The sequence below is a fragment of the Cercospora kikuchii genome (assembly GCF_019650295.1).
Source record: "Cercospora kikuchii DNA, contig_00002, whole genome shotgun sequence".
Taxonomy (NCBI): Eukaryota; Fungi; Ascomycota; class Dothideomycetes; order Mycosphaerellales; family Mycosphaerellaceae; genus Cercospora; species Cercospora kikuchii.
In genome coordinates, this window is record NW_025408583.1 from 4,923,133 (window position 1) to 4,949,051 (window position 25,919).

Below are 25,919 nucleotides of genomic sequence, written 5' to 3' on the forward strand. Positions count from 1 at the left end.
GCTACGTGCGTAATGCGTTCCTCTTTACGGATTGCTTTGTGTCGCTCAGGTTGATGTATGTCGAAATTGTATTGTACCATGACTTTGAAAGGAATGAGGTGGGAGGACGAAGAGATAATAAGAGTCGTAATGGCTCGAGGGGTGTGTGAAGAGCGCGTGAAGAGCCATTTCACTCTTCGCATTGTGATCGTCGTCCGCCCAGGCTGCGCAAATACCGTTCACTGAACAGCACGTGAGGTGTATTCTATATACGAATGAAGGTTTCCTCGAGGATCAACACATCGGCAACAGTCTCCTTCAACCGAAACATCGCTTCCCAGCATATATCTTGGTATAGAGATTGCGATCGTAACAGTAAGGGTGAACACGAATGTGAACGAGCTGCTGAGAACAAAGTCAGTGGTGTCGGTAAGTGAACGGGCAGTAGACAAAGCGGTCGACTTCTCGAAACTTACATATTTGCCAGTGTTTATCTGATCTCTTTCGAATCATCGCAAACACCTCACGTACACTGGCCACTCGATTGGGAATGTCCTAGGAAGATTGTCTGTCGGTCCACTTTGAAGCCGCCGGTTCACCAAAACATTAAACTCATTGACGCAAGACTCCCATTTGCATCGCGCCCCTTCACCATGCTTTCGTCAAGAAGAGCACACAAGGTGGCGAAGGTCGCAAAGAAAATGATTGCCCCGGTTGCAGACAGTGGCCGCGCCACGTTGCACATTATTGTGCGTAAATTCCACCGACGGAAGAAAAATGCCTGTCCTAGGCAGCAGAACGTCGTAGGTGACCCGGTCGAAGAGCCTCTAAAGGCTGCGACACGTGAGCAAAGTTCCGCTGGAATGGCGGATCCAGTTTCTGAGGGACGTTGCAGTTGTGGGCACGTTTGTCCCGACAATCGCGACGTTACAGTGGAAGCTAACGCAATCGGAGTCCTTGCTGCAGCCAACGAGCCTCACCTCGAACAACAGGAGCAACACGTCCCGAGTCCTGATGAGCTGCGCAGGGCTCGCCGAGCGAAGTGGGCCACATTTGACGGAGAAGACGAAAGCGACTATACCACAGGACCAATTCGCATCGTGGCGGCATCCGATGGCGTCGCGGACTTCCCCTCGCTATTGCTGAACTTGAAACTCTCCACAGCAATTCAAAGCGCTATACACGCCGAACAAGAAATGGAAGAACTTGGAACATCGGCATCTGTCGAACGTGTGAACTGGCTGGACCTGAGATCTCGAGTCGCTGACAAGATAGCTGACCTGGAGTTGCGACTCCTCATAACAAAGGGTCAGGCCCGGTCCGCAACAGAAGATGATGATGAGCGCATAATAGATGCAGAAGCCTCGCGCGATGAGCTGAGGAAGTTCAAAGCTTTCCGTCTCGCTATCCGACGAGAATACGAGGAGCTCGACATGCGCATCCAACACAAGAAAGACGAACTCCTGGTTTTGCAAAAAGCAGTGACCGCGGTTCTCGAGGAAGCTTTCGTTGATGCAAATTTAGTCAAACCCGCCCGAAGAAACGCGCAGCCGCCATACCAGGAGTGGGATGTTGATGCCGTGTTTGACGATTTCGTACGGCTCGAATACGTTGAAACAGGGGATGTGTCCGGAGACCAGACAGGCCGACTGGAGGACGGCATGCTTCGATCTTGCGATGATACAACGTTTGATGACGACCCAGCCACCGAGGAGAAGCAGCAAGCACGAGATGCTTACTACGAAGCTCAGTGCAAGCTGCAGGAAGCGCAGGAGAGCTTCGACAATCGGGCAGACATCGAATACCGGGAAATGCAAGATGTGAAAGACGAAGATGCACTGGAATTCTCCCATCGTTGCATACGGCGTGGCCGTGAGCTTACCCGGGCACTGATTGAAGCCGAGGAAGCAGAAGCCAAAGCCCGAGCGGCCACTGAGAGAGCCGGGATTAGTCTTCCGCAGCAGGAATCTGGTTTTTGCGACCGCGCTGACGACGGTTATGGCTCCGAGTATGAGAGAGGTGGGGTCGCTCAGGCTCCTCGGGGGAGAATTTTCGAATGCATGGCATCAATTCCCGACGCCGCCGATCCACACAAGCAGGATACATTGCCCAGACCTGAGGCTGATGATTGGAAATACCGAGATATGGACTTCGGTGAAAGTCGTAGCGTAATAGACGAGGGGTCGCAGCGAAGGAGAATCGATAAGTGGTCGATAGCTTGCAGTCGAGGTGGACTTTAATTATTGGTGGAAACCTTTCAGGTCAGGGACCCATCATGGCGCTGCCAAATGAATGGCTCCAGCTGTTCACTAGGAGTGATAACATCCCCAAATAGTTCGATTCAAGAATTTCTCGTTGCAGACTGAACATTTTGATCCTACTTACAGCAGTCAGTACTATCAATATCAGACCAGAGTGCCCAAACCCCAGCCGAAAGTAGCCTTTAAAGAGAGTGTTCGATCGACCGCTCGTCTATACACGCACTCGACCCAAGTTACAAAAGCTTTCACATCCAGTGCGCAAAGCAAGCAAAATGGCAGCTAGCCTCAAGTAAGTTCATGCCAACACATCCGTTTTCTCATTTGCTGGCAAGCTCTCAAGGCCCCCGTTCTCAGCAAGTCAGCATCTCAATCCATCATCACAATCACCTTAAAATCCCCTCACGATATCGTCTCGAGCCTTTATTGGACGCATGAATAAGTTTCTCACGCTCGCCTGCGCAGTCTTGGCTCCTATCTTAATCGTTTCGGCAACCTGCTTCGCGGTCAACTTCCCGAAAGTCGCATCAGCCTGACTCTCTGCCTTTCGCACACTATGCTTCAGACAATCGATCGAATCCGTCGTCAGGTGTCCGATCTTCTGCGCCGGGTGATCATAGCCCACAGGATACCCACCAAGAAGATGCACACAGCTTGTTGGCTTCAGTTCAAAGTCCGGATCGTCTGAAAAGAGCACAACAGTAGTATAGTCGGTCGTGGGATGTTTCTCGACCTTGGGCTGATTGGCTTGCTGCACGCAGCAGTACTCGAATTGACGGCTTCTGGTGACTTTGTTGGCCAGGCCCACTCCGTTCCAGGAGAACAGAGGCAGGACGATCATAGATTCGCCGGTCTTACGAATGACGATGGCGGTACGCCACTTGGTGAGTAGTGGCCCTATCTGAGTGTGACTTAGCTGCACGTTGTAGGGCTGAATCTTGGAATCGTTGTTGTGGGTGTGCCATGGCACCCACAGCACATCTCCAATCTTCCAGTCTTCAGTGGTCTTTCCAGTACTCGAGGACGTTGGGGTCGTAGAGCTAGCAGTGGGTTGCAGCGACTGCTGCTTCGACAACCCAACTTGGTTCGCCGGAGATGTGGTTCGCGCTGCAGCACAGGTGGACTGTGCAGCGCTCGAGGCATATGCATTGCTCACAGGTCGTGGCTGGAAGGCACTCGATCCCGTGCCCCAGCCATACTCTTTCTGCAGGAACCCATGGCCTCGGGAGGTCTGGGCTGAATCGACTCGTGGACGCCCAATGCCGTATGGAAGGGTCTCTGAGTATTCGGTGGCTGCTGCGAGCGGAGCAGCATTGTATGCTCGAGCGCCAGGGACTTGGTAACGCGCTATGGCTGCTGGTGGGTCTGCTGGTCGACGGCCCGTTGTGAATGTGACAGACTCGACGGCATCTTTCACGGACTTTCCGGCATCTACTGAAGACTGATCGTACGTATCCCCTTTCTCGTCGTCTTCGCCGATCTCTGAACGCGGCATGTTGCTGGTTGCTGGTGTCTAGCCTTTTTCGATTTTGGTCTTTGGCACTGGTGCTGAGGTGGTGTATATGATGTGCAAGTGGCCCATCTTGAAAGGAAGAGCAGGGCGTGAACATCCTGGCTGGTGAAGTGCCATACATATGAGAGCGAGTGATGTGTCGCTGCACTGTCTTGGACTTGAGCACTCGTTCATATCGAGTGAACGGCATCACCTGACATCGACAATGCCACACAACAGCGTGTCGATGCGAGTACGAGCCAATCCCGACTCTATACGACTATTAGCAACATGCATGTTAAAGTATACTTATCTTGACTCCAGAGTACACAGTATTGAATAATGTCGCCGCCAATTCCAGGTACATCCCGCTTTTCGGTGCAGTGAATCAGCAGCAGGGAAGGGTGAAGGTGTGAAGAACAAAGATAGCGTCCAACAGCTTTCTCAGTGAACGAGAGCGGATGAAGCGCATTTATCTTACACTGAGATATTTGCAAACCACTTCCTTCTCGACAATTCAGGACTCCTTACAAAAAGATAGCAAATATCGACACCAGCAGCAGAGGCATCGCACTTCTTCTCGGACCCCGCAAACTTGAAGAGCCAATACAGCAGAGGCAGCACCACAGCTATAGCGAGTCCGGTCGTCATGGCGGGTGGCACGTCGTCGCGCGCAGTGGCTGTCCTGGCCACCACACTTTCCGTCGCCATCGCCAGCAAGAAACACATCAGGCTCAGAGGCTTCGCACAGAACTTCAGCCGTCGGCGAGGGTGGACTAGTAGGAAAAAGGAGCATATCAGGACCCGCCAGGAGAACGTCGCAACATGCAATGTTCCACCAGATGAGGCTGTCGTATCCGACGTGACTCAAGAGCTCCACAATAGCTCTGTCCAGAGAACGGTCCAGGACGAGACGCCTCAGCGACCGATGGCGGTAGCAGCGGACAGCCAGAATATAGACCTGGGCACCCAGCCTCCAGGAGTTCGAGTCGGTCCAGCTTCTGAACCAGCACAAGAAGTGCCAGTAAACCCCGCAGAACAACGAAAAGCCCGAAGAAAGAAATGCATCAGGTTTCGTGGCGAAGATGAAGACGACTATACGAAAGGCCCGATCCGCATTGTCGGCGCATTCGACGGCATTGAGAATGTGGCGTCGCTTCTGCTTAACTTGGACTTGTCGCAGAAGATCCAAGCCGCTTTATCGGCTCGAAGGGACCTGCAGACTGCCGAACGAGTAGCAATCGACGAGCGTTCACGTTGGCAACAGCTAGGAGATCGGATCGGCGGCGAAATCGGCAACATGGAGTTGATGATCAGAGTTGTCCGAGACCAGAGCGTCATGATCTTTTCCGACCAATATATGGCAGAGGTAGAAGCTTCAAAACAGGATGTGGAGAACCTTAAAGGCTTTCTGTCGGCCGTGCACCACCAATACCTGTTAGTCGACATGCGGCTCCAGTCCAAGATTGAGGCGCTTCGCAGCTACCGTGAGGACGTGGACCGGTATCTCGAGGAGGCCTTCGTGGTGGCAAGATTGATGCCGCCCGCTCCTGCAAAGGCCTCGCCAGTCTTTGAAGAGTTTGACTTCAAGTCCATGTATGAGCACTACTGCCAGCATGGCTTTACACTGGATGAAGGCGAGTTGATTTTTGGTCACGATGGACTTGTTGTGAACGGACCGAACGCCCCTGCTGACATAGTTGGTCAGATTGGTCCCGATGAGCAGGAAAAGAGGGACACTGAGGATGCCTTTGACGCAGCTCGCCGCAAATTGGAGCGAGCCCAAGAGGCATTCGACATGCGCCGAGGCATAGACGCGCATGAACAGCTCAATCTTTGCGATGAAGAACCCATACAGCTTGAATATTCACTTCGGTGGGTCCAGCGCGGCCGTGAGCTGACTCCAGCACTGATCAAAGCAGAGAAAGAAGAGCACAAAGCTCGGCAGGCCGCGCTGGATGCCGGAGTAGTCATCGCGGATCAGTATCAGAGTTCAAACTTTGGCGACCATCCGGACGACGGCTACCGTGAGAGCTATGAAAACAATGCCATCGCTCAGGTACCTCGGAAGAGGATTGCAGAATGGCTTGCCAGGATACCAGACTCCGCTGACCCAGAGGAACAGAAGTTGGCAATGAGGCCCGAAATCGATGACTGGAGTGCTGGTTACGTCGACATTGGTGACAGTCGCAGTCTAGTTGGCGATTCATCGCAGCAGAAGAAGATCAAAGGTTGGGCGGAGACATGTGATCGTATGGGCCGATGAAGTATAGTATCTGTAAAGCTGGGATGATCTCTGTTATATTAGCACTGCGAATCGACCATTTCGAATCGTGCAGATTAGTATTTCCCTCGTTAATGAGCGTTTCTCTCTTCCTACTGACTGCTCGAGGTGACCATCTTACCGGTGAAGCAGTCGCACAAGCGGTATTCTCCATGTGCACATGTATTGTGTATGTTGTTGTGTCATATTCTTGATAGTGGAGAGCATGAGAGTTTGGCCCAGACGAAGCCCATCACGATCGGCAGAAGTCGACCTCGCAACCATGTGCAGACATGTTTGGTGTCCATGCATTACCAGAACGGGAACAGAGAGTTTGTGCTGACGTTTGACAACCTGTTTAAGACGCCAGGTGCTGCTCTTTGACGTCTGCTGGCCAGACTCTCGATCAACAAGGATGCAGGCTGTTCGTCAGGATTGGCAACTGGCGGCCACGTGCTGAAACACAAAATGCAGTCGAACGTGCCAATATGTGGTCGATGATCTTGATTGAAGTCTCAAGTGATGTCTGCTGCCAAGGAGTCGCGCTTGCCTTGTGCCGGGGAAGCCACGATTGAGTAGATTGAGGGTTTCATCGCAACTACCTCTTGCTGTCGTAGAAGGGACCGTGATGGCAAACACTGACGTGCATCCGAGCAATCCGCGGAAGTCGCGATGATGAAGTCGTCCGGGCCAGCTGGATGTATGGACAACGCATCGTCGTGATCGTATGTCAGCTCGTACACTTCAGGCCCCGGAAGGTGCAGCAGGCGGCAGGAGCAGGCCGGGAGGGACGAGTGACATGGCCATGCTGGCGCTGAGAATGGAGACGAGCTGCACCAATGCACCTGTAATGAGTTGGGACGTCATGCCGTCCAATGATGTTCCCATGGACAGCGCTGCATTCGGCACGGGCAGCCGATGGGTGGAGCGGTGCTCATGCAGCCCTACGTGCGCAGATACAGTACAGACTCCTGTCGCTCGCGGTGCCTCATCTTCGGTGGGGAGAACTGCTGAGGGAAATTCGGGTCATCGAAGGCCGCGTTCGTTGCTGGGCGTTCAGTGGCCGATGCGAGATCTTCCTATCGAGTGTGAAGAGTCGGCGGCGAGGGCGGGCGGGTGTGCGGCGGGTCGCGTCGCTTGCTAAGGAGCTGTTGGTTTCAGGCCGATCAGCGACATCATTGCTCGGCGGCAATTGGGCCAACAGTCTGACAGAACCGCGGACGAATGAGATGGGCGTGGAAGAAGTGCTGATTTGGCCTGATTCTTGCTGCCTCCGTGTCCTCAGCGCACTTTTCTCCAGCAAGTAGCACAAAACACAACTCCCTGGCCATTATTTCCATTGTCGTTGTCGTTAACTAATATCGAGTGCAACATTGCTCAAGGGCGCGGCTCAGCAGGGTCTTGGCAGATAGTCCGGTGCACGCTGAAGAGGGTCCTGTGGTGGCTAGCGCCTGGTGACTGCAGACGTGCCACATGAAACACGCTCGAGCGAAGGCCACACCACCGCAGACAACTCACCACTACTCCACCGCGCTGCTCCCACCGCCGACACTCCTCCCTCTCCACCGCTGCCCGAACGACGAATCTCCGACCACCAAGCTAGAGTTGCGGCAATTTGACGGAGCACGGGAGCATTGACGACCGCGAGCCCACCTCAGCAGCCGTGGCCGAAGAGTGCTGGTGCACCGCATAAACGAGACACGACACCGCACGCCGAAGCCCGCACCCACGTCAGCGGCGAGCAAGCAGCATACACTCCCTGGACTGCTTCACATCATCTCCGCTTCCCAGCTCACCACCGCATCACATACCAGAGCCCCGCTATTAGGCTGTCAAGAGCGCCAACGAGCTCTCTTTGACGGCCGCCTTTGCCAAGACGCCCATCGTGGCCGACAACACCCATCTCACCTCCCCGCCACCGGATCGCGCAGACATGGCGTCGCCGGCACCGCTTCTTCGCCCGCCCATCCCAGGCGCTGGTCGTCAACAGGGCGGGAATAAGCTCCCACGTCTCGGTCTCGCTATTCCGGCCTCACCGAGTCAGCGACCCGTGAACAGCGCGGCCGCGCCGCCCATGGCTGCCAACAATGTACCACCGCTTGGCCTACATATCCCACCTCGAGCACAGCCGCCCAAGCTGTCTCTAGCAACTCCAATGGGCACCGCACACACACCGCAAGAGACTGCTCAAAGTAAAAGAAGGCTACCGCCTCTGCAAATAGCTCCAGGCTTGTCTGCGAGTGGAGGAAGCAGTGATGAGTCGGCCCACAGCAGGACGAATAGCTTCGGCGCCAACACCACACAGACCGGATCTATCTCGACGACGTCATCGTATTCAGCGCTAAATTTCGTAGAAATGCTAAGAAGTGATGGAGATCCAGTCTCAGCCTCTGGTTCATTATACAGCTCGAGTTCGGCACATTCAGGCGGTGTGGACATGCAGCGGGATCCGAGTTCGCAAGGTCTACCCGATCTAGAAAAGTTGAGTCTGGAAAAGGGGCGCCCTTTGGATGTAGAGGATTTGGACGATGCAGGCTGGAAAGCTGCAAAGAAAGAGGGACGCATCGTGGAAATAGGCAGTCTCGGTGAAGGCGCTGGTGGTGCTGTGACAAGATGTATCCTCAAAGGTGGAAAGACAGTCTTTGCATTAAAGGTGAGTATCTCACACGGCATCAACATTGAAACCTACTGATAATGTCCAGATCATCACAACAGACCCCAACCCAGATGTGAAGAAACAGATCGTGCGAGAACTTAGCTTCAACAAATCCTGCGCTTCGGAACACATCTGTCAATACTACGGCGCCTTCATGGACGACACGAGCGGTACCATCGGCATTTCCATGGAGTTCTGTGAAGGTGGTTCTCTTGACAGCATTTACCGCGAAGTGAAGAAACTTGGCGGCCGCACAGGCGAGAAGGTCCTTGGAAAAGTCGCGGAAGGCGTCCTCAACGGTCTTACGTACCTTCACGGCCACCGCATCATCCACCGCGACATCAAACCTTCTAACATCCTACTCACCCGCCAAGGACAAGTCAAACTTTGCGACTTTGGTGTGTCGGGAGAATTCGGCACCAAAGGCGATGCCAATACTTTCATCGGCACCAGTTACTACATGGCACCCGAACGAATAACAGGCCAAAGCTACACCATCACATCCGATGTTTGGAGCTTGGGTGTGACATTACTGGAAGTTGCACAACATCGCTTCCCCTTCCCTGCCGACGGCACAGAAATGAACCCTCGAGCAGGTTTGATCGATCTACTGACATATATTGTCCGACAACCTATCCCCAAACTCAAAGACGAGCCAGAAAATAAGCTGCGGTGGAGTGAGAATTTCAAGTACTTTATTGAGTGCTGGTGAGTTCGACCTCCGAGAACTCACGGTTTTCAGGTTCATAATGCTAATCGACCTTCAAATATAGTTTGGAAAAGGACCCCAACCGCCGCGCCACACCTTGGCATATCACCAAACATCCTTGGCTAGTCGAGATGAAGTCGAAACGAGTCGACATGTCCCAATTCTTGCGAACAGTATGGGACTGGCAAGATTAGAAATCTCCAAGCAAAGGAATGCAAGATCTTGCGTACTTTTCGCCTTCTGTATCATTTCCTGCCTGTGTTCTCTCTCTGACACACGACAGCAAAGGCACATGGACTCAAGTCACTCTGGTGAAATCAAGTCGGGGGCCAACCGAGTCGCGGCGTGTTGAATACCAAAGATGGCCAGACGATGCATGCGGAGACCCGCTCGATGTTCGTCGGAGTGGCGAGGGGACGGGCGTCTGAATTATACAACACCGGCGGGACAATGCCAGGCAAGAGAGAATTTGACATACGCCGGGGGCGGACGGGGTGAGGAACGAAAAAGATTCAGGACTGGCTTTTACAGCTTTCTATTTTGTGGGTTTTTGAACAATCAGCATGCATGCATCAGCGAAGCGAGATCATGAGGTTCAAGAAAGAAGAGCCAAGAGTTGCAGCGGCATTCGATTATTATTTTCTTGCATATGGCGAATGTTCTGCTGCGCGATAGTTATGTGGATGAAATGAACTTCGCACAATCTCCTGCTTGTACTAGCAGAAACAAAATGAGGAAGACGTAGTCGAAGATCTCTCCACGGTACCACAACTACCACAATAACTCTGGTCCACATGCGACAATACACAAGGCCAGTTCAAAGGAACACTTCAAGGAAACGCCGTAACAGGTGCAAAACCGCTAAATGTGTATATATGCAATGCAAGCCACCACAACTCCCCACCCGCCACATCGCAAAAATGCAACGCACTACCAAATGCTCAATCAAACAACCTCGAACCCAATCCCCTCCCTCTCATCATCAATCACCCTCCCATACTCCAGAAGCAATCGGAAAAGCCACACCTCAAAATCTTCATTCCTAAGCGCACTCTTCGCCCATATCCTTCCTTCCTCCGCAACCCTCAGCGCCATCTCCTTCCCTTCCTCCTCCGAATCAAAGTACCTCACAACCTCCAACACCTCTTCTCCCTTCAAGCTCAACGGGATATAATGCACCCAAGGCATAATCCACTCCTCATGCCATTCTCGAAAGACCGCCATTTTCAAAGGTAAAGAGTGACTCGTTAGAAAAGCGTAGAACCGTCCACTGAAAGCATTCCCATCAATATCGAGCAAGTACTTATATTTCCACGCTTCTTGTTGATCAGCCGGAGGTACAATCTGGAAGAACTCGCGTTGCGCATCGCAGTCTCCAGGGTCACATTGTCCGACATGAGAGAAGTGCACATCCATGATTGAGCTGAATTCTGGTCTCGAGACTTCTTTCGTGAGCCATTTCCTCGCATTCGGGTTCTCGTCCGTGGCGCCGGCATTGCTGCTGGACATGATTTTGGCCTTGTCGAGGGCATTGATCCTCGAGACGAGTTTCTGTCGATGTTGTCTCCTCCAGCCTCCTGAGCGCGAGAAGCCGCCAGTTGTACTGCCTCTCCACCAGAGACTGTTCTTTTTATGCGTCCAGTCCATGTCCTCGCTTTCGTCGTAAGTGACTTTGCCGAACCAGTACCATGGGCTGGGATACAGGATATCGTTGAAGCTGGACATTTTACTCTGGCTGAAAATTGGAAAGAGGTCGTGGACCACGTTGAAAGCGTTGGGCCGATCGAAGAAGCCGTGCGACTCGCCGAAAGAGGGCGAATTGCACACATCGGAGAAAGCTGTCTGGTTGTACACAAATCCCAATTCGGATAGGGCGTATGCTGTCATATTATCCATGAGCTGAGATTCCTCCAGGCCACGGGCAGGACTATCAGGCGAACACGAGAGTCGCGATGGTATCCATGTGGGCTGGTGAGCATAGATGTTGAAGCGCGTCGTCTTCACTTCTGCGATACGCTTTCCAGACTTGACATCCTTCGGTCGAGGGGAGAACGAGTCTTTCGGCTTCTGTACTGCTTGAGCAGCAGGCATGTATTTTGTGCGAGCGAGTTCGATCAACCTCGATAACTCATCGTGCGGCACAACCACACGTGGCTCATCGTGAAAGTTGAACGCCAGATCCATGTCAGGCAGGTACTGGATAAATTGCTCGAGCATACCCGTCACAGCCTGCTGTAACCACTCCTGGCCTGACTCCACAAGCGAGACCTTGCCTTCCCGTATGAGCAGACCCATCAGATTGTTATCACTGAACCCTAATGCTTCCCTCGCTCTTGCTCGAATTGTCGCAGGCGACAGGCCCCAGAATGGCAGCAGCGAGTGATAGATGGTGTCGTACTCATCGATGAGCTGCACGCCCCTCCTCTTCGCGAAGTCATACCATTTGTCAAAATGTGGGGGAGGAGGAACGCCATATCGTCGTTTGTATTCGGTTACAGCTTCCTGCAGAGTCTTCGACTGTCGCTGCAACTTTGCGTTCCACGAGGTTGACGCATTGTCGATGAGATTCTTCACCGGATGTGTCTGTGTGTCGGTATACTGCAGAGGCTCGAGAGTCTTTGCTGGCGGGAGCGCACTCAATGGCCGAACAGGAAGTGGAGCGGAGCTGGTTGGGAGATGGTGCTGGGTAGAACGCAAGGGCTGAAGGTAGTAGAAGGCGAGACAGATGCAAGAGGCCACAACAGCGAGACTGAGTAGCCTCCCATAGCGCATCCTCATCCTGGGTCCAATTGAAAGTGCGGCCTGTTCATCGAGAAGAGCGACTCCGGAAAGGGCACATAGCGCAGCGAAGCAGATTCGAAGGAGCGAGAAATCGGTCAGTAACCCCGAGGTGACTGCAGCGGAGAGAAGGATGAAGCTGGTGGGTAGAGTGCCCTGTCGATGTATCTGGAGGAGAGAAGTTAGTGGTTGAGTGTAGTGCACGCAATTGTTGGCAGAACGATTGAGAGTTGAAAGGATGGATGGATGGATGGAGTTTATTCCGCCCGGCGCTAAGCACCTAAAGGGCACACTACGGATATTACGTCATCACATTGCTTCCGGAAATTTTCCTGAACTCCAAATAGCCCATTCGGTTTGTCCTATCTCAGTTCTCCTGCTCCTTCTGTCCTATGTTGCCGGAAACTCGTACTAGGTTAGTGTGCACAAGCTCTCTTGAAGTCGCTCCTCCAAGTGTTCACTGTCCCATCTTCAGCGAGTGAAGCGTGTCTTGTTAATAGTACGAGGGTGCGTTGGGGGAAACGGTTAGTAGTAGTAGGTGTAAGGTTGGTGGCGTTGTGTCCTCTATGTGTCTCGGTTGGCCGTCACCTGGCTAGGGGAAGGTTGGTACGATGAGCTCTCGAGACGGCCTGTAGCCATAGCGAACTGGATCGTCGCCAGGACTGCGTCTATTGCCGGTTTCCACTTCTCGTTGTCTGATGCTGCCTTTCCTCCGAGAAAAAAGGAGAGGTTGCCCCTCATAGTGTCTGTATGTTGTAGCATCTGTAGTCGGAGATCATCCCACAGACGGCACCGGAATAAGAAATGCTCGACGGTTTCAGTTGCTTGCGTGCATGCGCACAGGTCTGATTCTGCAGCTCCTATCCGGTGAAGGTAACCATTCAGTCGTGACATTCCGGTCCGGAGCTGTGCCAACACGCTCGCTTGTTTGCTTCCGAGGCGATCGTATACCATCCGTGTATGTGGACCAGGTATCGCGGTGTCGATTCGTCGTATATGCTTTCCTACGCCTTCGATCGGCTGCCGTCTTTTCCTCGTTTCTGCTTTCAAGTGGCTAATAGCAGTCGATCTAGCTGCTGGCCGGGTCGACTGTGGTATTTGACCTGGCTCCGTTGCAGCTTTCGCCGCCTCTTTTGCTTTTTGGCCAAGCTCAAACTCTGGAGTGGGACACCACGCCAACCGGACAGTATTGTGGCCCTGCAGGGCCCACGCGCTCTTATAGATTTGTTGTATGGTTTCCTGTCCTGACTGCTGTCTAGGCCGGCATACTGCCTGTAGTGCTGCTCGGTTGTCTGAGAAGAGATATATATTCCGCGAGACGGTAGATAGGGGTATTTGTGCAAGGCCTTCTGCCAACGCTATCAAGGCCGCCGTGTACGGGTTGTGCTCCGTCCTTGCTGATACTGTAGTCGAGACGACGGTGGATGGGGGCTCTCCCCGTTCGGTGTCTTGTATTGCGACTCCTGCGCCGACAATGTTGTTCCTCGCCGAGGAGCTTGTTGCGACACAGATACCTGCGCTCTGTTTGGCAGCGTTCACCGCTTCCTCTGTCGTTTCCTTCGCATCTGCTGCTAGTCGCCGGTGCCACGGTGCTACTGTGTATGGCGCGATGCTCTCCATACCTCTTGTCGATACCTTGTAGGTAGTTGACATCTGTTGCAGCGGGGAGCGGAACCTCCGGGTCGGTATAACCCTGAGTTTCGACAGCGGATTGGTCGTAGGCAGCGAGAGGATATCGACCCATGTGCTCGCGGCTTTGGCTGCGTGTCGTTGCTGGACTGTGCGCATGCTTGCCTCTGCTTCGGCCACTTCTCTTGCTACTGTGCGGAAGCAGCCCGTGACTGCCTGTGCTCCGATTCTTTGTACTCGATTTACTGCAGCCGCAAGTCGCCCTTTACACTTGTACATCCACACCGGCGATGCGTAGTCGACTACTGGCGCCACCATTGTTTCGAACAGCCTGCGGGCGGTAGATGGTGACAGCACTCGCAGTCGTTTCAGTGCCATTGCAGCAGTAAGACCTGCAGTGGCCGCTCGTGCGATATGCTGTTGGAATCGAAGTTCCGAGTCCACGACCACTCCTAGGATCTTTGTGCTGGTCACCGGCTCCACCTCTTGTCCCTTGACCAGAACTGGTCGGACGCTACTTCGGCACGGTATTCGCGTAAAGTGGATAAAGGCTGTCTTGTCGCCTTCAAAGGTGGCACCGCTTCTTTGTTCCCACTCTATCGCTTGGTCGACAACCGCCTGGATCCTGCCTTGGTTTGCCTCTGCAGAGGGGCCTGTGACCCACGCTGTGTAGTCGTCGACAAATGCTATAGCACCGCCATTGCTATCGATCTTGCGCTGGACGAGGTCCGCATTAAAAAGAGAGGAACAGGACTGGTGATAGTGGCGACCCCTGCGGCAATCCTGCTTGCTGTAGCGCTTGTCGCTCCGATGCCTGGCCATTAACTACGATTGTAGCCGACCGGTCCGAGCAGAAGGAATCGATCCATTTGACTAGCGTTGCGGGGATGCCCCTTGCTTGGAGTCGCTGCAGTAGTCTTTCCTTACACACTCCATTATATGCACCTTTCACGTCGAAGCTGATCAGGCTGAGCACCCTCCTGTTACGCCATGCCTTGTAGATGTGTTCCTGCAACAGGAGGATCGCCTGTACTGCCGATCGTCTCTTCCGAGCTCCGAAGTGGTTTGTTGGTAGGAGGCCTGCGGTTTCGACCGCATGTGATATCCTTTCAGCTACTACTGCTTCAAGCGCTTTGCCAAGCGTAGCGAGCAACGAAATAGGTCGCCATGCCTTCGCAGCTGTATAGTCGCTCTTGTTAGGTTTCTTTAGTGGAATGATTTTGGCTGTCTTCCATTGGGCCGGCAGTATACCCTCCCTTAGCGACGTTCGAAAGAGTGTTAGAACCCTCTCCTTTACGGCCGGCCATACCCGTTTCCACACTACCGCCGGCAGCCCATCCTCTCCTGCTGCTTTCCACGACTGCGCTGCGAACACGCTCCGTTCAACTTCGTCCATAGTGAGCGGAGGCATATGGACTGGCCTCCTCTGCTTTCGCTGCCCTTCGTCCTCGATCACGGGCGGAAGGGGTGGAAAGAATGTTGATAGCAACTCGGTCGCCTGCTCTCCCTTACCACTTGTAATCGACCCATCCCTCCTCGTAAGGGGCGGGATCTGGGAGGAGCCTAGGCTGGTATCGGCCTTCATATACTTCGCCGCCTGCCAGATGTTGTTAGTGTCGTCCAAGAATTCTTCCCAATGCCTCCTCTGCTGCTGACGGACGGCATCATGGTATTCCTTAGAAGCGATCCGTGTCTGTTTCTCGAGTTGTTCGCTATAGGTGCCCGCCCTGCGATAGCTCCTTGCCCTGTTCCTCCAACGGGTATAGATCTGACGAAGCTTAGTAAGGTCGTGTGTCCACCACCTTTTAGCATACGGCGACGGTTTCGCGACAGGAGTAAGTGCGTGGACTGCTGCAAGTACCGCACTCATGAGTTGGTCGGCCTGCGTCTGTACATCCACTAGTACATGCCCGTATATGTTTACGGCCAATGGCTGGAGTGTACTAGTAATCTTCGCACAAATCTCCTTCCAGGGTGCATTCTTGAGTAGCAGTCGTGGCTGGACTATATGCTCTGGCATGTCGACATTAATGGTGGTCTCGATCGCGTGGTGGTCCGATCCGTGCTCTGTCCCATAAATCCTACACCGGACGAGCGCGGCGGCCAGTTCCTCGGAGGCGAGCACCAGATCGATGGTGCTTTCGTGCTTGCCATTCTGCCACGTCTTGGTACCCCTCGGTAGGAGACTGCGTAGCGCAGAGTCGTTCATAAAGTCCACGAGTCCGTCTGCCTCTCCTTGTCGGGCAGGTGAGATGTCGTCCCCACCCCATAGCTGGTCATGTTGGTTGAAGTCGCCAGTTAGAAGTATATCCATTCTTTCCCTCGTTACCCGTCTCCTTGCAGTGTCCACGCTTTGCCGCAGGAGCTGTATCGTCTCCGCGAGTGCTTGCGGGTTGGCTGGCACCACGTAGACCGATGCGATGAACACCGACCGATCGGGTAGATGCAGCAGCGCTGCGGTAATATCGGGAGAGGGCACCGGGACTGGCTCACTCTCTATCCCCTTCCGGATCCAGAGCATACTTCCAATTACCCGTCTGCCTTCGCGCGTTTCCGTAGGTATCATCTTGGTCCAGTGTGGATGGCCTAGCGGCGCGGTCAACACCTTGCCCTCTCTCACAAACGAGCAAGGTTCCGATAATGCGATGACTCCGAAGTCCTCGAGGTCTGTATCATTCATTACGCTATGTTGCACCACTCGCCGCTTGCCGACATTTAGTGAAAGGACCTTCAAGGGGCTAGGCATTAGCGACAGGAGGAGGATACAGTATTCGACAGTTCTTGCTGTACGATTCGTGGGGTCCACCACATGGGATGCACTTTGGAACCAAACCCTCGGAGTCGCATTCGGTGTGGCGGTGACCTTCTTGCGCGCACTTAGCACACCTCTGTGGTTTGTTGCACGTATGTGCGATGTGGCCTATCTCCTGGCACCTATAGCACTGCATTGGTCGTCGGCGCGGTTCACAAACCCGGGTGTATGCCGATTCTCCTGCTACGTGGAAGTACTGTTCTTGTAACAGGCGTGCTGCGTCGTTGCCTCGGGTTAGGTAGACTATCATCGACCCATATGCCTTCATACTTTCTTTTCGGCTGATCCATACAATCTTGGCGATTTTGGTCTCGTTCTCCTTTTCTAGCATCTCAATCACTCCCGGTCGGAGGTCCCCCGTCTCGGTGATCACGGCCGTGCGGTTAGCATTGTCGACCTTGATTGGGTGGAGCTGGTCCCGTAGCACGCGGCTTCCCGGTGTCGCGGCTGCGGTCTTCAACATCGCCTCTTTAACCTGTGCCAACTCGCCCTCACTTCTGCAAGCTACGCGGATTCGGTCGGCGTTGCGTGGGTCCTTGGTAACTGCCACACAGCGCCACCGTTCTTGTCCTTCGACTCCTCGCATCTCTCTCTCTATACACTCCCTGACCGCGCCGGGGTGGGTCCTCGCTTTCTCGGCCTCGTCGGCTCTCGAGATGTCGATCGTGCAGTAGAGGGAGTTTGTAAAAGCTGATGGAGTTGTGCTCATCGTGAGACTGCGGATGTTGCTAGGTTGACTGTCTGGGGGTGTGCGGGCTACTTCCGCATACGAGCGACTTCCATTAGTAGGTACGGCTACGTTAGCCAGTTGTTCCTGAATGCTCGCTGCTACTTGCTGCTGAATGCTCACTGCTACTTGCTCTTGTATTATAGTTGTAATTTGTTCGATTGTTGGTACCTTCGCGACTATTTCCTCCAGCTGTTTCAATTTCTCTTCCGCCTGTGCTGCTCGTTTTCCTGCCTGTTCCGCTCGCTTTTCTGCCTCCTTGGTTCGCCCTTCCGCCTGCTTGGCTCGTTCTTCTGCCTGTTTTGCTCGCTCTTCCGCTTGTTTTGCTCGCTCTTCCGCTTGCTTCATCTGTGCTAGCATTTGTCTCTGTGGTGTATTGTCACCAGCCGCCGCCGTCGTTTGTTGTATACTATCCCTGCCCTCTTCTACTACGTCCAAGCTCTTTTCTCCCGCTGCCCCAGACTTTGTCGCATTCAGGGTGTGCGTGCCTCGATGCAGGCTCCGGTAGTTGATGGTGCCGTGCGATGCTACTCGTTTTGGGCGCACGGTGATATACTCTCCGTCTCCCGGAGGTTCCGCCATCCTCCTCTTCTCACTCGTCTTCAGTCGTCGCTGAGTATGCTTCAACAGGTTGGATGGATCGTCCTTAGAGTATCGAGAGTTGAAAGGGAAGCGACCCTGGCCCTGCTTGCTCGGCTGCGGAGGACGCGCCGCTCCAGCGCCATCGCCGCCGCAGATAAGGCGATAAGCGAATTAGACCATCAAACTTACCATCAATATTGTAGACGTGTATAGTGCAACATGTACAAGCACGGTGATGAGCGTGTACACGATGGAGAGCGTTCGTTGTCCGGAAATCCAATGATCGCCCAGCAGTTGCGAAGCAAGCCCGTAGTACACGACTCCACCGAAGCTGGCATTTTCTAACGCAAGGCTTGCGATTGTACTTGTGATGGCGCAGGCTGCCGATACGTCGCGAAGTACAGCGATGTAAGGCTCGTCAACCGGTTTCGAAGTAGCTGGTGGTTTGGTGGAGTTTTCGCACGCCGAGTCTATCACGCTTCCTCTGTGCAGTTGATGCGCAGAGGCACCAAGGGCGCGCTCAATCAGGTGAAAGGCGAGTACTCCGAGTATAGCGTAAGAAAGGCCCAGTGCAGTGACTGTGGTCGATGTTGAATGAGTCCAGAGCACAGCCAGTGCTGACAGTGTCAAGATGGCGATTGACCTTCTCGAACTGGTAGAAGTCCTGCCACCTTCAGCTTCAAAGGGACTGCGAGCATCGTGTAGCTGCGTGGAAGCTGTCTCCAATATTCCACTCGCGGTCAGGCTGTAGACCAATGCCGGAAGGAGTGCCTAATCCACAGACTTCAGTCCGTGATCTTATCTTCAGACTTTTTGTATTGACCTTGGCCCACTGGATACCGCTACCATCCACAGCCCGATCGCACACCTGTGCCAAAGCCAACGATGCTCCTGCAGTCCATGACAGGCGTTTTGAAAGTGTGTTACCGAGCAGCGACCAAGCTCCCGTCCTCGCTGCAGTGTACATGCAAATCGATAGCCATGCCACAGCGCTTGTCATTAGTGAATGTGTGGCTGAGGTCGCAACATTGGCCAGGACGGACGATATCAGAAAGGCGAAGGCCAGCGCGGTAGGAAACGGGACGGCAGCATGGTGCTCGGATGATGCCAATGGCGACAGCATGAGGGAGATGAAGTTCACCGGGTGTTCGTCATCGACAGTTTTGTGCCGGGCCAGGCTTCAAACAAGAAAGGCAGCAGCTCGTTTGGATTCTGGTTTCACGCTGCTGCATGCATCGTGTGCCGGCGACGCGCAAGGGACGCGCAATGCGTGCCTGCTGCAGCGGCAGACAATCTGGAGAACGCCATCGCGAGTTCCTTCTCGTGTAGCGCGTGATGCCGACAGCTGGACTCATCTCGTTGCCTCCATCTCTGACGTGTGCATCGACAACAAGAACAGCAAGACGAGGCTGAATGTCAGATGGCGGCGCATCGGCACTTGCTGACTGACTGCCGACCCGTCCCTCCTTGGCTGCTTGGCCATCCGACCTTCACCCATGCCACCTTCGCCAGACCTTCAACAATATCTGATCACTAAATAAACACTGACTACAAGACGCCCTACGAACATCGGTCATGTCCGGATTTCAAAGCAGACCAGGCTCATACAGGCTCGTGCCAGCTGGCATATGTTCGGTCTGGGATGAAATGTGGTTGGACCTCTAATGAAAACACTGTTCAATGATCTGCACCAAGTACAAGCACGCCGACGCCACGATTGCTAAGCTGCGTGCCTCCGGAGGTGACTAGCCAATGTAGGAGTAATGGTCAGAGGCATGACGCAGATATATAAACTGCTCTCGGTTTTTGCATCATCCTGGCCCAACGACGCCCTGAGCATCGAAGCCTCTGATCGATAGATCATGGTGTTCCAATTGAACCCTGACGTGGGCGCTGCCCTGGCCGCACTGGTATGAGCGATGTTCTACGAGCGAAGCACAAGCGTAATTGGAAATGCTGATCTCTTTTAGTCGGGGCCAGATCCTCCGCCGTCCATTCCTGTTCGAGCCCCTATCAGCAGCAATTATATATTTGCTAACAATTATTAGGTCGGCGATGTTGCGACTCGACGTACAGTGTTGGATGCATCTTACAAGGCGGCGAACGCCGCTCAGCCGCCCATCTCCGGCGTAGACGTGAGAGATGTGCACCTCGAAGCCCAGGTAAACCTCGCAAGCCACAACCTGCACCTTCGCAAAGTCCCCAATCTGATTCGCCGCTCTATATAGGATGGCCACAGACTCCTCGCTCGCTGGTACACTTCTACGACTCGCCCCGCCCCTGGTAGCGCAGTTCTCTACAGTCACGGAGGAGGCTATATAGCCCTCTCCCTCGACATTTACGGCCGGACCATTAAAAACTACGTTTCCCAAACCGGCGTCCCAATACTCTCCGTGGAATATCGTCTCGCCCCCGAGGTTCACGCCCCTGTTCCCGTCCAAGACGTCTATTCCGGGCTCCAATACCTCCACAGCAATGCCACCTCCCTCGGTATCGATCCCGCGCGCATCGCAATCATGGGCGACTCTGCCGGCGGAGGCCTCAGCGCAGCCCTGGCCCATTATAACAAGCTCCAAGCTAACCCCCTGCCAATCAAGAAACAAATATTGATCTATCCCATGCTGGATGACACCAACACCGACCCTTCTTCACCAACATATACTGCCATCGCCCCCTTTCTCACTTGGACAATGGACGATAACATCACCGGCTGGGAAGCCCTTCTCGGAGAAAACATCACAACGTCCGACTCTGTCCCAGTAACTTATGCCCCTGCTCGCTCCACGGTCGAAGAAGCTCAAGGTCTGCCTTCGGCGTACATTGACGTTGGCGAGCTGGATCTATTTCGCGAGGAGGATCTGCAGTATGCGAGTCTGCTCGGCAAAGCGAGCGTGAGTTGCGAATTTCATCTCGTGCCGAGTGTTCCGCATGCTTTCGACTCTTTCGCGCCAGAGAGCGAGGTTGTGAAGAGGGTCATGGCGAGGAGATTTGCGGTGCTGAGGGAGTTGTAGCAATCGAATTGAGGGAAAGGATCAAGATATATGTGAAAGAGGTTGAGAGGGCGCGTGCAGACGGCTCTAGCTGTATAGACAATTCGACTGTAGTGTGCGCAGAATGTCACTTGCAGTATCATCGTCGATATGTCAAACAACGCCGCGCGCGTGCTTCTTCATTGAGTATATGCAACTTTGTACAGCATTCTGATATAGGCGAAACCTTTCAAGCATATCCGTGATCGATCTTCGAACAGGCACAAGCCCGCCAAACTGGAAGCCATCATCCTGGATTACCCTAATGAGCACATCCCTCCTACGATGAAACCTCACACGTCCACGGAAGAGATGAAGAAAGGACGTCCGAAGAATGTACAATGCAAGCTTTTGTGTCCTTGAGATGAACAGCTCGGAAAGAAAGCAGACCGAGAGCAATGTCCCTTGCAACTGGGATCAGAGTGTGCGTGAAAGTGTGTTTTCTTGAGAATTCGTGCGTTACTTAGGGCTAGCTGGGACTTTGCTCGAAACAATTCACGCTGTGGGTGTTGTGGTTGTTGTGCGACTAGCAATGTTTGAGTTCTCACTACACCCCATGATTGCGGATCTTGCTTCTGCGCGCAACTGGGGGTTCTAGTACGCTTCTGCGAGTACGAGAATTTGGCGCTTCGCTGAGCCTTCGCCTTTGAGCTTCAGAGATCGCTTTGCTAGTCGTGAACGATCCTCTATCTGCATCTAATGGAGGAGACAGAGGCTCTGGCGAAGGTCTGGGCTTCTCTTCAGATGGCTCTGTAGCCGATGGGCGATATTCCTTCTTCCATATGCTGTTGTTCTGCACCAGTAAGACCTTCTGAGCGTCGCTGTTGCGCTTCTTGCGATGTTGTGTGTGAGGTGGCCACCCCGATGGTGCAAGATGTGGATAGATGTATTAGCCAGATTCAATATGGGAGTTGAAGTGACCTCCTTGGGCATTTTTCAGTACCGTTGAGTGCCTTTCCTCCGAGGCACTGGGACACCAGTTCGTTTCCGGTTGTTGGAGAAGCTGCAAAGCGGCGATCGCGATGCTCCTGAGACGTTCGACTGCCTCGGGTGTGATCGCTACTTCCTCTACTCGCACAGCGAAGACCCAGAGCTCCTGGGTAGCGCTCAACGGCGATAATTTGGACAAGAACCAAGCAGTCGCGCTCTAATTGACCGGTCTACCAGACGCTGCAGCAACCTTCTTCACGTCTTCAGCCATATCCGGAATGCCAGTAATAATGGTCTGCGCCAGAATGTCATGGAAATCGCCGTACGCTTCATTCCGGCCTTTCTGTTCCTGATTGTACCGCATGACCAACTCGACAAACTCACGAGTGTATACGTCTGGATTACGTGCCAACTCGACATAATCAATAATGTCTTTCGGCACGTGCGTGGGGAGAAGCTGTGCCTTTTGGGAGAGATTCTTGAGATTCTGCAGTAGATCTTTCCTACACGTTTGCATGAGCTATCGTATGAAGCGAATAGCGTGGGGGCGCCTTCTTACATCTCCCTCTGCAATGCCTGATTTGTATTTGGGCCTTGATACTCGTGTGCTTGGCAGAGGACCATGTAGAGGTTTGTGATGATGGCGCGCAGTTCCTCTGTTGATTGGTCAGTTTACGCGCTGTATAAGGACCGAAAGCAGATTCATCGCCATACTGTCCACCTCATCGAGAGTAGTCGTGGCGGCCATTTTCGCGAGTTTCCTGGCAGTCGGAATATCAATATGCGGATTGTTGCGACGAATGTTGTTGGAGAGTTGACAGCTCGCAGCGCCAGTTGGTTCAAAGCCGCGTGCTTGGCGCGAACTCAAACTCAAATGTGGGGAGACAACATCCCACGACCCACGTGCGACCTTTCCCGACATTCACTTCTGTTCACTCACAAGCTCAGCACGACATAAACTTTGTATCGCGTACGATGGTGGCGGCTATAGCGCGGTCAGTGTGCCACATTTCTTGCGACCCAAATGGCACAAGGCGCGGCCGCCCGGCCGACGAGACCGCACCAGCACCGTAGAGGCCTCAGCTTTGCACGACAACCGGATCGCGATCACAAGCAGCGGGTGGAGGACGAGGCGACGGTGGCATACATCAAGCGAACACTATGCGCAAGGACTCCGGACCCATCCACGTCTGCAGACTCGACTGCTCACAATCGAGTTTCCGAGCCTCTTGAACAGCTCTTGCCGCCACTAACGAGTTCCAACGATGTGGATATCCAATTATATGCTCTGATTGCCGTAGTCCTGAACCTATTCGTCCAGACATGGTACAACCGGATCACGCCAGATCAGGAATTCGTCGCTTCCATTGTGCAGATTATTGCCCACTGCACAAGGGAATTGGAGCAACGATTACGGCATGTCGACCTGGAAAGCTTGCTGTTGGACGAGCTGCCCGAACTGCTCACCGAGCATGTCGACGGTAATTTGGAAATAGCGAGGCTCTTCCGCCAGACGAAATGCTGATCCGTGGCAGCCGTTCGCATCGCTCAAACATCGCTACGCGCACGTCTTACGACTGCAGAAGTGCGTCAGAGATATCATGCCCTTCGTCCACATCCCGCTCTTTCAACAGTTCCGGCGACCGCTGGAACCACGCTTGAGCAGCAAGAAAACGAAGGCGCGTGGTGTCTACTTCTCGTGGACCGAGTATTGCCACTACTTCTGCCTCCAGAGGATCTGCAGAATCCATGCTTGGACGTTCTCGTATCGGAAATCCTCGCCGAGCTAATCTTTCACAATGGCATTTGTGGCAAAGCTTGTGAGCCGTGGCTGCTCTGGGATGGCATTACAAAGCTTTTGCGAGCAGTGCGAGGTGATGCAGCGCATACTCAACAGAAGAATGCCACCAGCCAACGGGACAACTTCGAACTACTAACCGCAGCACCCGCATCAAATGCGAGTCATGAGCAGCTTCGTCCTCGACGGCGCTTCGACATGCTCACTCATACGTTCTGGACTGTGATCCAAGCCGTCATGACGATCTGGCTCCTGGTTCGTACCTTCACTATCGCAATCCTGCAGGCCTCATCGATTCCAGCACGACCCGTTCGATCCTCACACACGTCAGACGGACTGATTGGAGCGTCTGATGATTCTCAACCAACATCGAAAGGAGTCCAAAGCTCACGCTTAGGCGGCAGCGAAACACAGCCTATAATCGGCATGCATGTCTGGGTGTGCATATCCAAGCTGTTGATGCTGGAGCAACGCACCCCATGGCTGTCAGGTGCACTCTCCTTCCTGCAATGGACGGCCTTGCATGGACCAGGGCAAATCTGCAGCACGAACAGCAGATTGGACAGGTGAGTCGCGAATGTTTCTTTCTTCCTTCATCCTCAATAAAAACACCCCGGTCCAGTGATGATGACGCTACCGAGGCGGACGAAATACACGGAGCTACGTGCAGCGTGTGTCCCAACGTGTGTCGCATACCCTGGTATTGCTTCCCCTCATTCGCCCAAGCGAGAAAGCCACGACGGCAGCCTGCATGAGCTCGCGGTCATCTGATTCTGACGTCCGCCAATGTCATGCTACGGACCTTTCGTATTCTGGAGACCGTGTTTCAATGCCAGTGCTTGCAGTTGCATGGTCGCTTGGCACGCTTACAACAGCGTCTCGTCGCGAAGCGCTTCAACTCCGGCCGAACAGCTCTCTGTGTCTCGCGAGATCGCTGTCAATACATGCAGCAGCCAGCAAGCAGCAGCAGCCACCCACCACGCTGATGGAACCTGGCGAGCTTCTCTCGGTCCCGACACGTAATCATCGGGCACCATCACAGGCGCTTGCAACAGAAGCGAGACAACACAACATGTGGTGCCTCTATCGAAAGATACCTGTTCAAAAAGAGGAAGCTGCTCTGCTCTCGGCAACTGGATGTCCAATCCCGTCCGCGCTGCGGGTTCGGGCCTTTGCGGGCCAGGGTGTTCATCCAAACCCTGGACAGCGCACAAACGTCAACACAAAACGTCCGTGCAGCACCACCCGGGCCATTGCGATTGCGGCCCAAACCTAAAAGAACCTATTTTGTCAGAAGGATCCCGGCCGGACCCAAAGCTTACGGATTGGCCCTTGCTGCCGAAGTTAACTGTGGGCACCAGTGAGAGCGCAAAAGAGCTTCTGAAGACCTCTATTCGTCCGTCTAAACAGAAGCGATGCGACGGATGCGAGAAGCAAGTGCAAGCAAGAAAGCGGGACAAGTCTTGCGACTATCGCGATCCGATCCCGGTGCCCTTTCCTCGTTGTCAATTCCTCTGCTGGTGATGGTCTGACGCAGTCCGTGCATGCAGCGCAGCCAGCACAGCACATCAATCTTCGCCTCTCCTACCACGAGGCCATCCACCAGACGGCAGCAAGGCAGAACGCCATTGCATATGCACGCAATCAGGCGCTTTTACCCTTCTCAGCACAAAACACCACACAACCAACCTCCCGGAACACCATAACATCGTACTGACACATTCACTCACTGACTCAATCCACCAAACAGACTCCTCTCCTCCCAATTCTCCACACGCATCCTCTCTTCAGCCGCAATCAACAAATCCCTCCCCTCGCTACTCTCAGCCACCCGAACCGCCCTCTTCCCCGAAAACAGCCCAGCACCCGCCCGAATCCCTCCCACCCCCGAAGAAGCTCTCCAGCTGCGGAAAGAATGTGCCGCTGTCATCGTTTCTGCCGTACCAGATTCCATTCGCGCTAGATTCTTCGCGACGGGGGATGTAAAGGTCATGCAAGAAGATGTGGAGTGTGAGTTGGAGAGTTTGCTCGGGGATGGGTATTTGAATAAGCATTTGGTGGTGAGAGTGGTGGAATTGATTGTTGCGAGGTTGTTTCCTGAGTTGAGGGTTGAGGGTTCGGCTTGATGATGTTCTGTGGCGGTGAAGACTTGATTGTCGGTTAGCAAGATAGACTAGACGGTCAGTTAGATCGTTAGCTAGTCGACTGAATGAAAACGAAGTTCCTCGACGATAAGTAATGCGAAAATCAATCAAGATGTCGACAATACTCGTTGGC

The 25,919-nt window shown here is 53.6% G+C and overlaps 8 protein-coding genes across 8 annotated transcripts; 5 read left to right on the top strand and 3 right to left on the bottom strand.

Moving 5' to 3' along the window:
* Nucleotides 1–632: 632 nt before the first annotated feature.
* On the top strand, nucleotides 633–2,219 carry CKM354_000417700 (uncharacterized protein; the record flags this gene model as incomplete). Its single annotated transcript, XM_044799407.1, has 1 exon — nucleotides 633–2,219. The coding sequence occupies one exon, from the start codon at nucleotides 633–635 to the stop codon at nucleotides 2,217–2,219; it is 1,587 nt and encodes a 528-aa protein (XP_044655342.1).
* Nucleotides 2,220–2,628: 409 nt separating this feature from the next.
* CKM354_000417800 (uncharacterized protein) lies at nucleotides 2,629–3,732 on the bottom strand (the record flags this gene model as incomplete). The annotated part of the gene is made up of 1 exon (XM_044799408.1): nucleotides 2,629–3,732. The coding sequence occupies one exon, from the start codon at nucleotides 3,730–3,732 to the stop codon at nucleotides 2,629–2,631; it is 1,104 nt and encodes a 367-aa protein (XP_044655343.1).
* Nucleotides 3,733–4,378: 646 nt separating this feature from the next.
* On the top strand, nucleotides 4,379–5,995 carry CKM354_000417900 (uncharacterized protein; the record flags this gene model as incomplete). Its single annotated transcript, XM_044799409.1, has 1 exon — nucleotides 4,379–5,995. One exon carries the CDS (start codon nucleotides 4,379–4,381, stop codon nucleotides 5,993–5,995), a length of 1,617 nt encoding a protein of 538 aa, XP_044655344.1.
* Nucleotides 5,996–7,925: 1,930 nt separating this feature from the next.
* Nucleotides 7,926–9,551, top strand: CKM354_000418000 (uncharacterized protein; the record flags this gene model as incomplete). The annotated part of the gene is made up of 3 exons (XM_044799410.1): nucleotides 7,926–8,645; nucleotides 8,695–9,356; nucleotides 9,422–9,551. The coding sequence occupies 3 exons, from the start codon at nucleotides 7,926–7,928 to the stop codon at nucleotides 9,549–9,551; spliced, it is 1,512 nt and encodes a 503-aa protein (XP_044655345.1).
* A 751-nt stretch (nucleotides 9,552–10,302) lies between these two features.
* On the bottom strand, nucleotides 10,303–12,135 carry CKM354_000418100 (uncharacterized protein; the record flags this gene model as incomplete). The annotated part of the gene is made up of 1 exon (XM_044799411.1): nucleotides 10,303–12,135. One exon carries the CDS (start codon nucleotides 12,133–12,135, stop codon nucleotides 10,303–10,305), a length of 1,833 nt encoding a protein of 610 aa, XP_044655346.1.
* A 7,612-nt stretch (nucleotides 12,136–19,747) lies between these two features.
* CKM354_000418200 (uncharacterized protein) lies at nucleotides 19,748–20,896 on the top strand (the record flags this gene model as incomplete). The annotated part of the gene is made up of 4 exons (XM_044799412.1): nucleotides 19,748–19,795; nucleotides 19,856–19,885; nucleotides 19,934–20,047; nucleotides 20,114–20,896. The coding sequence occupies 4 exons, from the start codon at nucleotides 19,748–19,750 to the stop codon at nucleotides 20,894–20,896; spliced, it is 975 nt and encodes a 324-aa protein (XP_044655347.1).
* Nucleotides 20,897–22,061: 1,165 nt separating this feature from the next.
* Nucleotides 22,062–22,592, bottom strand: CKM354_000418300 (mediator complex subunit NUT2; the record flags this gene model as incomplete). The annotated part of the gene is made up of 3 exons (XM_044799413.1): nucleotides 22,062–22,347; nucleotides 22,404–22,500; nucleotides 22,559–22,592. The coding sequence occupies 3 exons, from the start codon at nucleotides 22,590–22,592 to the stop codon at nucleotides 22,062–22,064; spliced, it is 417 nt and encodes a 138-aa protein (XP_044655348.1).
* A 276-nt stretch (nucleotides 22,593–22,868) lies between these two features.
* On the top strand, nucleotides 22,869–25,768 carry CKM354_000418400 (uncharacterized protein; the record flags this gene model as incomplete). Its single annotated transcript, XM_044799414.1, has 3 exons — nucleotides 22,869–23,325; nucleotides 23,380–24,208; nucleotides 25,393–25,768. 3 exons carry the CDS (start codon nucleotides 22,869–22,871, stop codon nucleotides 25,766–25,768), a joined length of 1,662 nt encoding a protein of 553 aa, XP_044655349.1.
* Between the last annotated feature and the right edge of the window lie 151 nt (nucleotides 25,769–25,919).